The sequence below is a fragment of the Pelmatolapia mariae genome, linkage group LG22 (assembly GCF_036321145.2).
Source record: "Pelmatolapia mariae isolate MD_Pm_ZW linkage group LG22, Pm_UMD_F_2, whole genome shotgun sequence".
Taxonomy (NCBI): Eukaryota; Metazoa; Chordata; class Actinopteri; order Cichliformes; family Cichlidae; genus Pelmatolapia; species Pelmatolapia mariae.
In genome coordinates, this window is record NC_086245.2 from 32,400,353 (window position 1) to 32,415,697 (window position 15,345).

At 40.7% G+C, this 15,345-nt stretch overlaps 1 protein-coding gene across 5 annotated transcripts in view; it reads left to right on the top strand.

Annotated features, from left to right (window-relative positions):
- The first annotated feature begins 1,918 nt into the window (after positions 1 to 1,918).
- Positions 1,919 to 15,345, top strand: part of bag6l (BCL2 associated athanogene 6, like) — a 32,834-nt gene continuing 19,407 nt past the window's right edge. For all 5 annotated transcript variants that reach the window (XM_065471399.1, XM_065471400.1, XM_065471403.1 and 2 more), the window contains exons 1-12: positions 1,919 to 2,434; positions 2,532 to 2,649; positions 7,174 to 7,397; positions 7,743 to 7,802; positions 7,905 to 8,027; positions 9,155 to 9,333; positions 11,100 to 11,229; positions 11,454 to 11,642; positions 12,982 to 13,198; positions 13,616 to 13,678; positions 13,851 to 14,146; positions 14,361 to 14,439. In XM_065471399.1, coding sequence (XP_065327471.1) covers positions 2,354 to 2,434; positions 2,532 to 2,649; positions 7,174 to 7,397; positions 7,743 to 7,802; positions 7,905 to 8,027; positions 9,155 to 9,333; positions 11,100 to 11,229; positions 11,454 to 11,642; positions 12,982 to 13,198; positions 13,616 to 13,678; positions 13,851 to 14,146; positions 14,361 to 14,439 — 1,759 coding nt within the window. In that variant the 5' untranslated portion in view covers positions 1,919 to 2,353. The remainder of the gene's footprint in view (positions 2,435 to 2,531; positions 2,650 to 7,173; positions 7,398 to 7,742; positions 7,803 to 7,904; positions 8,028 to 9,154; positions 9,334 to 11,099; positions 11,230 to 11,453; positions 11,643 to 12,981; positions 13,199 to 13,615; positions 13,679 to 13,850; positions 14,147 to 14,360; positions 14,440 to 15,345) is intronic.

Consider the following 15,345-nt stretch of genomic DNA (forward strand, 5'->3'; position numbering starts at 1 on the left):
CATACAGCTACAGAGAGCAAAACTCAGCAGAGCAGCCATTCTCCACCATGAACTATGGTAAAAACAAACACCGCTCGCGCCTCACAGATGACAGCTTACAATTTTGGGTAAAGATGAAGTGACTTTGTACAGCCCCGATTTGCAGACGCTGTGCACATAGTTTCATGAGCAGAAGTCCCATTGTACCACGGCAGACCCGACAATGTTTGCATGAACACGCTTTGAAGCATTACGTTATGGACCACTTTTCACACATAGTTGGTGTACCCACACAGCCGGCTGTAGCTTTTCAACTCACAGCCTGACACACACCCAAAAAACAGCCGAGAGAGCACAGACTACGCCAGAGAGGCGTGATTGCAGATGCCGCTCAGGTGGGTCCACCTCCCCTGCAGCGGCACTGCAGACCACGCCCCGCCACACACATCAATCACGTAAAATAAATATTTATGCACTTTTGCATTCACTTTTTGTTTTTTGTTATTTTTACACAGTGTTCTGAATGATTAACAATGGTCTACAGCCAATCTTGTGTATTATTATACAAACTTTGGTTGTAAGATGCCCTACCTGGCCCCCTGGCAAAAGCTTTGCTAGATCCGCCCCTGCACAGTTACCAGCTGTCAGCTAAATAAAAAAGGAGCTTGGTGTTTATTTCTCTCAGAAATAGTTCATAACTTCCCTTCAACTCATTCATGTCACCTAAAAAAAAGGTAAACCTGTTTCTCCATCACCAGTTCAGCTCTAATGATTCGGTAAGGTCATCTCCTGGTTTCCACCAGCCGCTTCTACAGCTGTGGCTCCAGCAAACATCAGCTGATACTAGAAATTAAAATCAAATGAATTCTAACAACAACTGATCAAGCTTAAACATGCTGCTGTTGTTTAGCGCAATAAACAAACAAGAGAGAAAAGCCGATCATTGATCAGTTTCATGACTGAAGTTTGAACAGGCGAGAGAATGACAGGGGAGGCTGTCATAAAGTTCAACATCAGTAACTTAGCGCGCACACAGCTGTATAGAAACTCCGTCGTGCTAGCTAGCACGCAGTACGAGTTATTATAACTGATTGTAAAAAGTCAGCACAACGAAAATAAACTACACCTAAACTCGGTTTATATCTGACCCAAATAGAGTGCAGTTCATAACTTCTTACCTGAAATTCAGTTCACCTCACGCTCTGACCGGCAGCCGCCTGCTTCTCCTGCCTTCGGTTTCCCTGATCCACGATCTACCACCGGTCGATCGCGGAATAATAATAATAATAATAATAACAATAATAATAATAATAAATCCGACGAATAGTAATATGTGTGCCTCTTGGCATAGGCACACATAATTAAAAATATCTGAAAAGTTAATTGCTCTTTGGGGTCCCCAAGTGGTGAAAGGGTCCCTAAGCATTCGCCCGACAGTCTCCCTACAGAGGTCTATCGCAAGATGAAGTACACAAAGTATGTGGTACAACCGGTCTGTGCCCCCCTTCTCGGTCTATGGGCCACTTTTGCTTGTGCGTTTGTCGGGCTGTCGGGCTGCAGCGGAGAACAGTGAAGTTATGACAGTGAAACCGAGTGTTTAAAAAAACAAAGCTTTTTGATTTTATTTTATTAAAATAATTTCATTGATAACATTGACACGTGTATGCACTTTCACGAGCTGGAGATAGGGACCTTTTTTGTCGAGGTCTTTAATCTCGTCAGACCGCACTCCTCAAAGACAGAGACGACCATTCGGTGAAAATGGCAAATCTGCGGATGCAACATATATAACACGGAGGGTGGAATCATAAACGAAGCTAACCAGTTAAGCTGGAACACTGGCCCACTTCTCAGTCAACATCAGTATGTTTATATTGTACCTCTGCCTGTAAAAGCGCTCAGACGCAGTCGCGTCAACATCTTACGTCATCGAGGTCATGTGACCATGCCTTCAATACGACGTTTGGGAGTTTATTTAGCTAACGGCTCAGCCTGCATTGGCTTATATTCTAGACAGCCATTTCAAAAACAAACCAAAGCCAAACCCCACGTTTTTGTGTCGATTAGCTAACTGACGTTTTTCAACCGAACTCGTGCAACGTCGCTTCCAGGGGAAATTAGCTAGTTAGCACTGTTACCTTCTCGGTAATAGGGGTTACCTAACGTTAGCTAGCTAACTAAATTAACAACAACAGGGTATGGGTTGTCTGTTGCAAGTTGTTTTCACCATATCTGTTATTTTGACTAATCTCATGCTGTAGATGCAGCTTGTTTCCTCAAGCTTGAGTCGTCCTCCATTCCCCACAGTCGCGAGAATTACAAATACAGAAGAGCACATAAACTGGCCAACGCTCTATTTAGAACACTGATAAGTATGACTGAGTCCAGCGGAATGACTGAAGTCACAGTGAAGACTCTGGACTCACAGAGCAGGACTTACAAAGTCAGAGGCGAGGTAATAGTCTCTGTTTCAAATGCTGATCTAGTTAGACATCCTCACCCTTACTGTTAACTGTGGGTGCTTATATCTTGTGTGTTTGTATTTTCTCCAGTTGACAGTGAAGCAGTTCAAGGAGCACATAGCGTCCTCAGTGGAGATCCCGGTTGACAAGCAGAGACTTATCTACCAGGGCAGAGTGCTACAGGATGACAGAACGCTGACTGAATACAGTGAGCAAATGACACCATGTGACCTGTGTGTCCAAACATGCACAGAGTTAGGATGATCTATGAACATGTGTCTGATTATGGCGTTATGTTTGTGCCACTATTCTGAGCGCGCGTAAAAAATGCAAGTACAAGTGTTGCATTTTGAGGAGAAATTTATTTTGAGCGAAGAAAAGCGAAATTTGAGTGAACAAAATTCACTGCTGCTTGCAAGAAATGGATTTCAGTGTTTGATATGATCCATATACACACACAATAACAGCCCCTCTCGCTCAGTTTTTGCATTTGCTCTTGCTCAGATCTCTGCGGACCTGCTCGCAATGAACACATTGTGGCAGAGATGTTTAGATCTCAACATCTCTGCCCCTGCACGTTAAACTCTGCATCTCCAAAAACGTTAGAGCAGTGCTGCAAATATGTGGTGTCTTTATAAATCGAGCAGATATTTGAAGTTTACACAGCAACATTCTAGCCTGAAAATATCTTAAAAGTTTATTTTGTGATCCAGAAAGAATCATATTTCAAACTCCGCCACTCTGCGTTCCTACGCAACTGCCTCGTTTGAGTTTTGGACGAAATGCATTCTGGGATATTTGCCTGGGTTTGGCTACAGTAGCTAGCGATCTGATTGGAGACCAAAACAGCCAATCAGAATTTTTGCATCCAAGTCTGTGATTGGTTGGTTTTGTGGCACAAACATAACGCTGTACAGTAATGATGGGATTTCCGGCTCTTTTTAGAGAACCGGCTCTTTCAGCTCCCAACCGGCTCTTCAGGTTGTTTTGTTGCTTTTATTAATTTATTATCAACAACAATATAAAATTATGCACAAAAGGAATTACTAATGTAAAAAAAACCCTGTGGTTTTATTTATATATGTTTATATATAAATATATACGGTGGCTCCAAAGCATGTACAAACTCCAAAACACATTTCTAGCGTTAACTGAACTTCCAAAACAGAGCTATCTAGATCAGCGGTCCCCAACCTTTTTTGCGCCACGGACCGGTTTATGCCCGACAATATTTTCACGGACCGGCCTTTAAGGTGTCGCGGATAAATACAACAAAATAAAACTAGTACCGGTACCGAAAAAAAAAAAGAAGATTTATTCATAACACACGTGAAAAGACCCAGGAAAACCGAGTTAACGATAAAAACGATAACAAAATAACGCTGAAAACCAATAAAAACCCTGAAAACCATACATTTCACACCTGAGCCTCAACTCTCGCTGCCCGGTACCAAACGACTCACGGACCGGTACCGGTCCGAGGCCCGGGGGTTGGGGACCTCTGATTTAGATCACTTAAATTACACAATTGAAAGCATATGTGTATTGTTTGTGTATTTATACACAGGTATTCATATATATTCAAATAATTTAAAAAAAAGTTCATTTACCTGTTACTACCACACACCAAATCCGGTCGTTGGTACTTCCTGGCTTGTGTAGCCACTAGGTAACAAAAGCTCAACACTGCCCCTAGCATCCTGGAGAACTTCTGTTGTGTTTTGTACGTGTTTTGGAGTTTGGACGTGCTTCAGGGTTTGTACGTGCTTTGTCTCTAGGGGCCACCGTAAATATACTTTTATTTATTCACTCCACATAAAATGTAGTAAATAAATTATATAATACAAAAACCAACTATTTACATTTCAACTTTTAACTATTTAAAATTTCAGCTTTTTCCTTTTAAACAAATTTAAAGTGAAACAACACAAAACACTGCAAACCACAGCACAATTAAATATAAATTAAAATATGAAAACAAAAAGAAGATGCACATTCTCTGTCATATAGGCCTGCATGAATAAACTTTCTGAATCCTTTATCATCCGCAACTGAAAATAGCTGTGGATGATTACTATACCTTTCTAATGTAACGTTGTTGTCCCTGGCTCTCTTTCTCTCTCTTTCCCTCCCACTCTGTTCCTGTGCTACTGCGAGTGTAACTACCGCCAATGTTCCCTCTAATTTTTCATGTGTCTGAGCAAACACACAAACTCCCTGAGCGGTCCCTTGGACCACTGTGAGCAACAGCAGATGTGTGCACTGTGGTCACGCCAGCATCAAATCCATCCAAGTTACATGGTTTATTAAAATAATCAAATTACAGCATTTACATTTATGTTAGACTACTTTTAATTAACTGCTTTAGCCCACTTACAATGAAAATTTTAAAGAAAATCTTGTTCATGACCTGTGTAGTATGTTAACACTATTGGAAGTAAAAATAACTTGAACTCCAATTTTGAAAACACAACTTTCTTTTTTTTTCTTTTTCTTTTTTTTATAAAGCTCTGACTTGTATTATGAGTCTGAGTCTGTGGTCTGGGAGAGAGTAACTCTGTCTGCAAAATACAGTATATAATGACCAATGTTGGGCAATTAATTATATAGTTCTTCAAAAAAGTAACTGAGTTATGCAAACAAAGTTTTTTGCAGCTGTTTACTAAAAATGCAGCCAAGGCGTTTTTTAAAATAAACATTTCAAACTATTTACAGAACAATCAGCTGTTCTGCATCAAATTTGATGCCACACAAATTATTTGTGCCACTCCAAAAAATAATTTCTGTCCACTATGAGACAAAGGAGAACAACAGCCTGATACCTGCAGGCCTGACAACAGGAGATGTATCACTCCTGTAACACCTGTAACATTCAGCAGTCGCCTCATTGTTCTGACACACACACAATATTGACTACACTACACACTAACTACACAAGATTTGCGCTAAACGTTGCAAATCTCTCACATCTCAAAACACCGCCGTCACTCCTAAAACTTCCCCCCTTCCTAAACAACTAAAGGGGGGGGGTTGTTTTTGCTCACAGGCAGAGAGTGCTTTCGAGCGTTTTCCTTATAAAATGACGTTTTTACCGTTTCTTCCCGCAGTAAATATAAACAACGATAGTATTCAGGAAGAAAACCAAACATTGCATATTTTTTTTATCATAACTCTGGTTTTATGTGGCCTATCAACACAATTTAAAAACTGGTATAAAGTCCACACTTTTTCCGTCAATTGTTCCGTCTGTCCTGCTCACATCTCCAATGGTTGTACACGTTGTCATTAACGTGGCTTCACTCCACATCAGCCACGCCGCTTTGGTAGCTAAAACGCCGGTGTCGGCACATAAGGACGCTGTCATAGCCTGTCAACCACGTTGATTAGCTGCGTATATACGAATGTGAATCGCATTATTGGCTGGACTATGGGATAAGGTGGCATCGTTCTAATCCCATACGGGAGCAGCCAGTCACTTACTGACTAACACTGCAAAACAGAATTGTTAAAGTTTTAATTTTAATTTCAATTCAGGTTAGATTTTTTTTTGTGTGCAACGCAGATTTTCTGTGTGCAGAGACCGTGCCAACAGTGCGCAATTGCGCACGCGTGCAGCTTAGTGGGAACATTGACTACCGTCCCTCCCCCCTCTTCCCAGCGCAAAGCACAAGCCTCGCATGCGGAGTGAAGCGGAAAAAAGTGTGAGAGAGAGGGTGAGAGAAAGGAAAAAAAAACCCCCACGGCTCCCAATAATTCAAAGAGCCGGCTCTAAGAGCCGTTTCGTTTGCCACCGACACATCACTACTGTAACGTGCAGGGGCAGAGATGTTGAGAGCGCGAGCAACACATTGCGAACAGCTCCGCAGAGATCTGAGCAACAGCAAATGCAAAAACTGAGCGAAGAAGGGCTGTTATTGTGTGTGTATATGGATCATATCAAACACTGAAATACATTTTTTGCACACAGCAGTGAATTTTGTTCGCTCAAATTTCACCTTTTTTCGCTCAAAATAAATTTCTCCTCAAAATGCAACACTTGTACTTGCAATTTTTTTTATGTGCACTCAAAATTTTCTACGTACGCTCAGAATAGTGGCACAAAAATAATGCCATATCTGATTTCCTTTTGACTTCTGCAGTGACCAGACCAAAACCCAAAAGCCCATATTAAAAGCTTTGTCACTTACGATTTGGAAAGTAAGTCAAGTCTAACTTTATTTGTACATCAATCTAAATTAGTTGTCACTATGGTTTTGTGGTGGTTATTTGAACAGATGTTGTTATGATGTCATTTGTGCCAAGTCTTTTCTGCCCTACTATATTAGGCTGTTTACCTACTCTGGCCTCTGCTTAGTTATACATAATAAGAAACTGCTTTGGCTACTACTAGAGCAGAGGAGAATTGCTTCAGACAGACAAAACCCAAATTTAACCGAGCTTCTAAAAGGTCCGATTCCATAGCTCAACTAAAAATGCTCTGAATGAGTTCAGATTTCATCTAAGTAGGAGTAGGACTGCTTTTTGTTCTGAAGCTCAAGCACTCAATCTAAAAATAAATCCTTATTTACATTTTTTGGCTACTGTTGTCTGATTTGTGTGGGTTTTTGTTTGTTTGTTTGTTTGTTTTTTCCCCACTCGTACACTTATTATCTTTTTCAACAAAAATTGCCAAACAGTAACCCATAAATATTTTGGAGCATCCAATGATGTCCATCGCTTTGTTTTCCTTTAGATGTAGATGGTAAGGTCATCCATCTGGTGGAGCGTGCCCCGCCTCAGGCCACTGTATTCTCCTTTGGGGGTGCAGGTGTTTCTACTGATGGGGCAGAGGGTGGAAGCAGTAGCAGCAGCCATGCCTCCTCCCAGGGTGCCCCACATGACCGCAATGGTAACAGCTATGTGATGCTGGGGAGCTTCAACCTACCTGTCAACATGATGGACTCACAGCAGATACAGGTGGGGTCAAAGCCTGCGTGCAGACAAAGAACCCTGTTCATTTTTTTTCTGAGGGGAACAGTAAAGGCTTACTTAGACTCTTGTGGTAAATATGTGTAGACACTACCAAGGTGCTGTTGCCAGTATTCATGCTTGTGCATGGTGCATTATGTGTTAAATACTTTACTACGTGTACTATTGTGTACAGTTACATTTCTAAAGAAATACATTTCAGATTACGACACAAGTTACATTACAGGGTTTCAGAGGGATTTGTGGTTATGATGTACCTATGGCCTAAATTTAACAAAAAGGTATAAATCCCCTGTAAGAAGCTTTTTTTGGGGGGGTTGCTTTGTTTTGCAGATGTCAGTTCAGCAGATGCTGACTGGAGATGGTGAAGCCAGGGTCAGCACTGGTTCAGGGGTAAAGTGTCATTATTCACCAATCATTTCTTTATTCTTTTTTTTGGAAACCCCTTCTACCTCACTCGTCCTGTAAATCTAATATATGTTTGTGCATCTTTAGAGCAATGGCTCAATGGATGTGCAAATCAGCTTGGACCGGTCAGTTGAGAGTGAACCCAGGGTGAGGCTGCAGCTTGCTGAGAACCTGCTTAGAGACGCTCACTCTCTAATCCACAGTTTGGAGGTACAGTACATGAACTGTTTTCATATGTACTGTGGGTTTTTATTTGCAGTCTCACAGTATTTCTTAGTGTCATAAATTTGTTTTGGTACTGTGCTGATCCTTTGTTTTTTATGAATAGATTTTTGCTACAACAGCTCTCAGCATACTTTGGGTGATGCAAACAGGAAGTATACTGTAACACTGTTATCAGAGGAGTCAGAGAATCAATTGTGTGTTATGGCTTCTGTTTAGAGTTCTTTTTTTATTTCTAGCCTGAAAATGGATAATATAATACAAAAATGGGGAAGGAAAACCTTTTCAGCACTAAAGTACTAAAGTAATCATAGGTCTTACCAAGCATGTTAGTAAGCACCTATTATTCACTGACTTAAGGATTGCAGCCATCACTATCTTGCTGGTATGAAACCAGACGTGATGACTGAACACTGTATTTGATCTCTGACAAATCATTAGCCAATAAGCAAGTTAAGTTCTTTTCTGAATCTAATATTAACTGAGATTAACAAAATGAACTTTAAGTTTAACTCAGTCCGTCCTGAAGCTAGTGACTGAAAATATGAAGTCATCATTAATGTGTTTGCTGAGGTGACAAAACAAGGGAGCCAGTGTTTTGTTCCTATACACTCATATACAACTGGAAGTCTTTTTGCAGACAAGTTGGACCCTGCTGGCCATTGAATAGAATGCAGGTTTAAGGCCCTTCATTGGCTTCACTCTTCAGAACATCTTTCAAAACCTGTCGACCTGTAAACTGAGAGATGAGGCAGCTGTGTCTGTAAACGAGATTAAACAAAAAATAAACTTAATGAAATTCAGTGGGCAGATTGTATATGGACAACAGAAAGCTCAAAAGTAATGACAAAATATGGCACTGACTTGGCCGTACTCTCCAAGGATTCTTTTGAATCAAAATACTACAACTTCTCTCTTCAGCGACAATACTATAGTAATAGCTCAGGTTCAGTACCATCAGGATGTGTGTACAGTCTCTTTTCACTAAGTTGTTCTGTTGAGTAGACAATATGCAAATTTAGATGCTGAAAGTTTTCTTAGGGTTGCCTGAATAAATCTTTAAACAACAAACTACTGAAATGCTTGTGGGAACAGTGACATGTTTTGTGTTGAAGGGAGTGCCCAGTGACAGCAGCTCCCATTCAGAGGCAGGGATACTTCCGTCTTCTTTGTCTCCAACACCATTGTCCTCATCTCTAAGAAGGCCTGAAGCACCACGAGTAGTGCTTACCAGCTCATCCCCAGCAGCATCAGCGTCACCCCAAACTGAGAGACCAGCTATCACTGGGCCCAAGTAAGTCAAAATTAATAACTGGTATCTGATCATATGGTTTATACAGTTTGCTGTGTCATGTGCTAAACAGTTTCTAGCTACTGCTGCTACTTGTAACTTCCTAGACAGATTGAGCACTCCAGTGTTTTCTCACAGAATCGTTCATTCTCTGTGATCACTACTATAAGGACTTTATCACAGCCATACAACAGTCTCAGATTAGCAACTTGTTACCTGGCTCTCCACAAAATAGAAGCTCCTCAGGCATCATCATCATCATCAGCTGAGTAGGCACATAAGTCAGTACATGAGCACATCTCTGAAAGGCATTAGAAGGGCTAAAGCACCAGCTGCTCATTGATACGCCAGACCAACCAACATGACTATCACCTGGACTGACTATAAGAAAGCCTATGACTCAGTGCCCCACACATGAATACTGTAGTGCTTGGTGATACATGGATAGTGGCACATAAATATTCTTCATTGAGAACTCAGTGGGCAGGACCTCAACGCTGGAGGTCAACTCCAAGGCAGTCATTCAAGCCACCGTCAATCCAGAATATACCAAGTAGTGACATAAAATTATCGTATTTTCCGCACTACAAGGCGCACTTAAAATCCTTTAATTTTCTCAAAAATCGACAGTGGTTGTGGTTACTGACCTCTAACCGATTTTATGTGGTACACAGCACTCAAAAATCTGTCAAAAAATGTTTTAGTATGACTTGGGTAAGCTACGAAGCCGCACCGCTTGATGGATTGTCGGAGCATTATGGCCACCGTAGTCAGGAGCTTCGCGGAGTAATCTAGGTCCAAAACTCCTTCCGCTTCAGGTCCCAAAGTCAAACGATCACTGCGGCATCACTGAGAGTTAAAAACTGTCTAAATTCTTTCATCTTTAATAAAATGATCAGCGTTGCTGCTTTACCAGGTGTAACAATTAAGTTTAACATCCAGGCATCCATGAAGACAGAATTTATTAGATTTAACAGAGTTAGAAGTTAGCAGGAAGTTAGCTCGCTAGTTTCCACCTAAACATGATATAGCATGTTCTGACTGAGAGATTTCTGAAAAAATTCAAACGTACAGCTCTGCTATCACTTCCAACATAAATGAAGACAGAAAACTAAACAGCAGTGACGTTTGTAGGGTTGCTGAAGTTGGGCTAGCTGCTATATAATGATGTGCTACGTGATCGCTAGCAACACAGCTATGTTAGCATAACATAAACACAGTGAAGCAGGAGGATGAACACTAACTTTTTTCCGCTCGATAAAAGTTAACGTGAGGGTTCCCGATGGTTAGAGACAAATGCAATTGCATGGCAGGATGCTGTAAACGGACCAAACTTCAGTCAGGAGAACAACTGAGATAATCCATCCACAATACGAGGTTAGTCATTAATATACTGCAACAACATGGGAATAGAGCAGCTGCGAGAGAATTCACATTAATGAATCAATGGTACGGAAGTGGAGGAAGGAAGGAGAATGAGTTGAGTAAAGTTTGACTTATCTGGCTGTTTTGTTTCGCATAATGCGCCTTATAATCTGGTGCGCCTTATGGTCCGAAAAATACGGTAGTGCAGACTCTCAAAGATCATCATGTTAGGATATCATTTTGTATGTCCGGGCTTCTTTATGCTGTGCAAATTTTGTTTTTCCCCCAAATCACTTTCTAAAAGCACAACAGATTTCAATGGATCCAAACTGACATATAACACATGTCAAAAATGCCAGTGTTTATTGTAGTGCTGACTCTTCTTTCCCATTGTTTGTTCTCAGCCACCCTAGTCCCGCTGAGTTTGTGGAGGTTCTCTCTGAGGTCAGGAGGGTGGAGGAGCGATTACGTCCCTTCATAGAGAGAACCCACTCAATCCTCGGAGCTGCCACATCAGCAGACTACAACAACAATGTAAGACAATGTTTGGCCATAGCAAAATATTCACACTAGTGTGCTTAGGAAAAATACATCTCAAAACTTTGTGACAGGAGCTCTTGCTAAGAAATATGCCTTTTGCACTGATGAAAGTGACTTCCATAAGGGAAACCAAGAGTTTCTCTGCAGATAAGTAGATACTGTCATTTCAGTGCTTTTTAGTTTAAGCATCAATCATGATTTTATAACTCTTTTCACAGACCCAGGAAAGAGAGGAAGATCAGCGCATTCTTAACCTGGTTGGAGATGCTCTTCGTCTCTTAGGGATCACACTGGTTGTCCTTGGTGACCTACGCTGTAACCTGGGAACCTCTCCTCCACGTCACCTGTATGTGGTTCGCCCCTTGGCTCATTACAACCACCCAGTTCTGCTTCAGGCTAGTCTGCCAGTAGGTTCACACCACACTGATCTTTTTGCTACTGTGAAGAACTATTGTGTTAGGCTATAGTGCAATAACCGTAACTTTTCAAGTGGAACAATTATAACATCCAAGCAATGGATAGTGTTTGAATTGTACCGAATATAATATCTTTATCTGCCATTGTAAAGGTGTACAGTGGAATTTGATTTTCAATAGGTGCATACAATTAAGGCACATTTAATTGAATTTAATTGATTAGGATTGAAAAGGGACCATGTACAATATAAGCATTTTATAAGAGTTTGCTTAGAGCTAATTTGCATATGCAGTCCCTTGGCAGGTTATAAAGCAAAACGTTACAGCAGTTAAATATCACATAAGAAACCAAAATAAAATGTGTAACATATTCTCTCAGGCACATTCACCCCACATTCCATACACAAGAAAAAAACAGGCATTAATGTTTAAAGGTCTATTATTTTTAGTTCTTTAAAGACCTTTATAAAATTATATAAAAATATTATTATGGCAGTTTCATTTTAATGGAAAGTATAAATATCAACCAATCCACAAAAAACACAAAAGTTATATATTAAGATCATGGAGTGCCTATCCAGTCTCCAGACCTCCGTCCTATAGAAATATAAATAATTTAGAGAGCTCCTGTATAGATGAGTGGGCTAAAACCCCTCCTGAGATTTGTGCAATCCTGGTGACCAACTACAAGAAATGTATGTTTATATATATTATTATATAATAATATCCAGAACTTTAGAATGAGGATTACTGTCACCATGCACTGTCTGATTTTTGAGGTTGAGTTCTTATATAAAGTGTAGAAACAGTGAAATATTGTCCTTAAATAGTGTCCTTAAAAAATAGATTTTAAGTAATGTCTAAATGTTAATACTAGGGACTCATTTTTAAACCTAAAGGGTAGACATAATATTTGGATATGATATAATGAAAGTGTTACATTATTTTTCAGGATTTCGTATGTTGACCGATAAAATGAGGGAGGTGCAACTTTGCTTATATTTCCTTAGTGTCAGGGCAGTATTACCTGGTACCTCTCAGTGGTTGGTTTCATTACTCATAAAAAATTACTTATTACTTGCACAGCACAGGAAGCAACAAAATCATTGATTGATTAGTAACTTTAATGCATTACATTATTGCAATGTAAGCTAATGTGCATTAAAATAGTGTGCAGATTTGCGCGATAAAGCAGTGTTTGGACCTGAAAATGCAAATGTCAACATTTGTTTACGAAGGAGAAGGAATATATCAGAGGGCTTCAGGCAGTGTCACTTGTAAATTCTTACCCTACCTTTGTCACAAACCTTGAAATAAATTTCCCCTCCAGATGCATTTAGGGACAACAGTAACCATGACGTCTAATGGTAGACAAGCAACTGATGGACAGCAACAAACCTTTCAGGGCACTGACCAATCAGATCAGCAGGCTACAGGCCAGACTCTGCCTCTTCGGGCAAATGGGACCAATCGAGGAGGACCTAGGGTGATCCGGATCACACATCAGACGATGGAGCCTGTAGTCATGATGCAGATGAACACTGATGGTACGTGTGCTCCAGTTCATAGAACTGACTGTACACATGAAGTTCTGCGATTCGTCTGATGCCAGTATTATACACGAAACTGTTCTAAAACAGAGGTTAAACTCTTTCTTTGGTTATTTACTGTATTCATTTGATTTTTTGGATAAATAGGTCTTATCTAATTAAATTAAACAATTACAGTAATCTGCAAACATTATTTTCAGATGGGTCACAATTTTATTATTGTGGATCATTTAGAAATCTGTCATGTCTCACTACAGGGTTGATCTATTGATCTTCTAATGGCTGCTTTCATTAGCTGAAATGAGTGTGTGCACATTACATTTGAAACAGCTATTGTGTGCTCTGTGGTTATTTTTGATGAGTGTATCAGTTCCCCTGCTGTGAAGCTGAAAGAGTTGTGATGTTGTTGAATAGGCGAATCGGCTGCAGGGTCTCAGATACCAGGACAACCAAATGCTGCAGCTTCTCAACAACCTGGTGAGTGAAATATCAACAATTATTTTCTTGCCAAATGAATGTTGATTTCATTGAGTGAGTTGTTGCTTAAACTGTGCAGTATAGATGCCCCCCCCCCCTTTTTTAACACCTTGGGCCAAGTGGACTTCAAGTGCACTCACTCAATTAAGTTTAGTCCTCTCCCTGTTCTCAGGCACAACACCTGCCCACTTCACAGAATTACCTCCTGAGTTCATGCAGGCAATTGTGCACCAGTTTTCTCACCAACCCACTGCCATGGCTGCTACACCCTCAGCAGCCCACCCAGTGCACATGATTTCTGGCTCTGACTCAACACCCAGTGCACAGACAGCTGCTTCACCGCTGCTCCCCAACACCCCTGTACAGGGTAGGGTAGTCATCACCAGGCCATCCTTGTCCACCCACATTGCCCAGCCTGTGGGAAATACCATCAACCTGAGGGCTACAGGTGGCCAGCAGCCAGGACAGGTAACCCACCACAGAGTGTGAGGAGATACAGGTTGAACATCACAAACATATTGTACTTAAAAAGTGACACACAAATGATTTGATTATTGACTGTCAGCTAATTTTAGAACCTTCCAATACATCTTACAATGCACTGAATTATGTAGAATAACTGTTGTGCAGTAAACATATATTCGCTGGTATGGCTCTGCACACTTCGCCTTTTTGTAAACAGGGCACGGCACTGGGTCCCTCCTCTCTCACCCAGATGATCAGTGGTCTGGTTGGACAGCTTCTGATGCTGGAGCAGCCAGGTCAGTGTCATTGTGTCACTTCCTGTTCCTGTTACAATGCAGAGTGGTATTTTTGTGTAGCTCATCTGTGTAGCCAGTTAAATTAAAAGCTTATGGATAATGTCTTATTTTAAAAGTGTAATCATCACATGCTTTATCCAAAGCACACTCTTACTCGATTCACCTGCTAGTTATTTTCACAGTATTCATTCACTGTGTCTTTAGAGATTCACTAGCGTATAGCTTATAGCTGACTGACTAGCAGCATTGCCTCTTCACCTGTCCTTCCTGCACTTTCCTGCTCAGTGTGTCAGATGGTTTATTAATCCTGAGCATCCTTTATTAAAAACAATACTTGTAATAAATGTAGCCTGTTTACAACTCTGGAGGCCAGGATAACTGAATCGGAGACCTGGCTTCACACCCTTGGAAAAACCAGTAAAAAAAAAAGTAGGAGGACATACAGTGGCTTGCAAAAGTATTCGGAATTACACGTGAAAGACCAATGCAAAGTGGTGTACACTTGAGAAGTGGAACGAAAATCATACATGATTCCAAACATTTTTTACAAATAAATAACTGTAAAGTGGGGTGTGCATAATTATTCAGCCCCCTGAGTCAATACTTTGTGGAAGCACCTTTTGCTGCAATTACAGCTGCCAGTCTTTTAGGGTATGTCTCTACCAGCTTTTCACATCTAGAGACTGAAATCCTTGCCCATTCTTCTTTGCAAAACAGCTCCAGCTCAGTCAGATTAGATGGACAGCGTTTGTGAACAGCAGTTTTCAGATCTTGCCACAGATTCTCGATTGGATTTAGATCTGGACTTTGACTGGGCCATTCTAACACATGGATATGTTTTGTTTTAAACCATTCCATTGTTGCCCTGGCTTTATGTTTAGGGTCGTTGTCCTGCTGGAAGGTGAA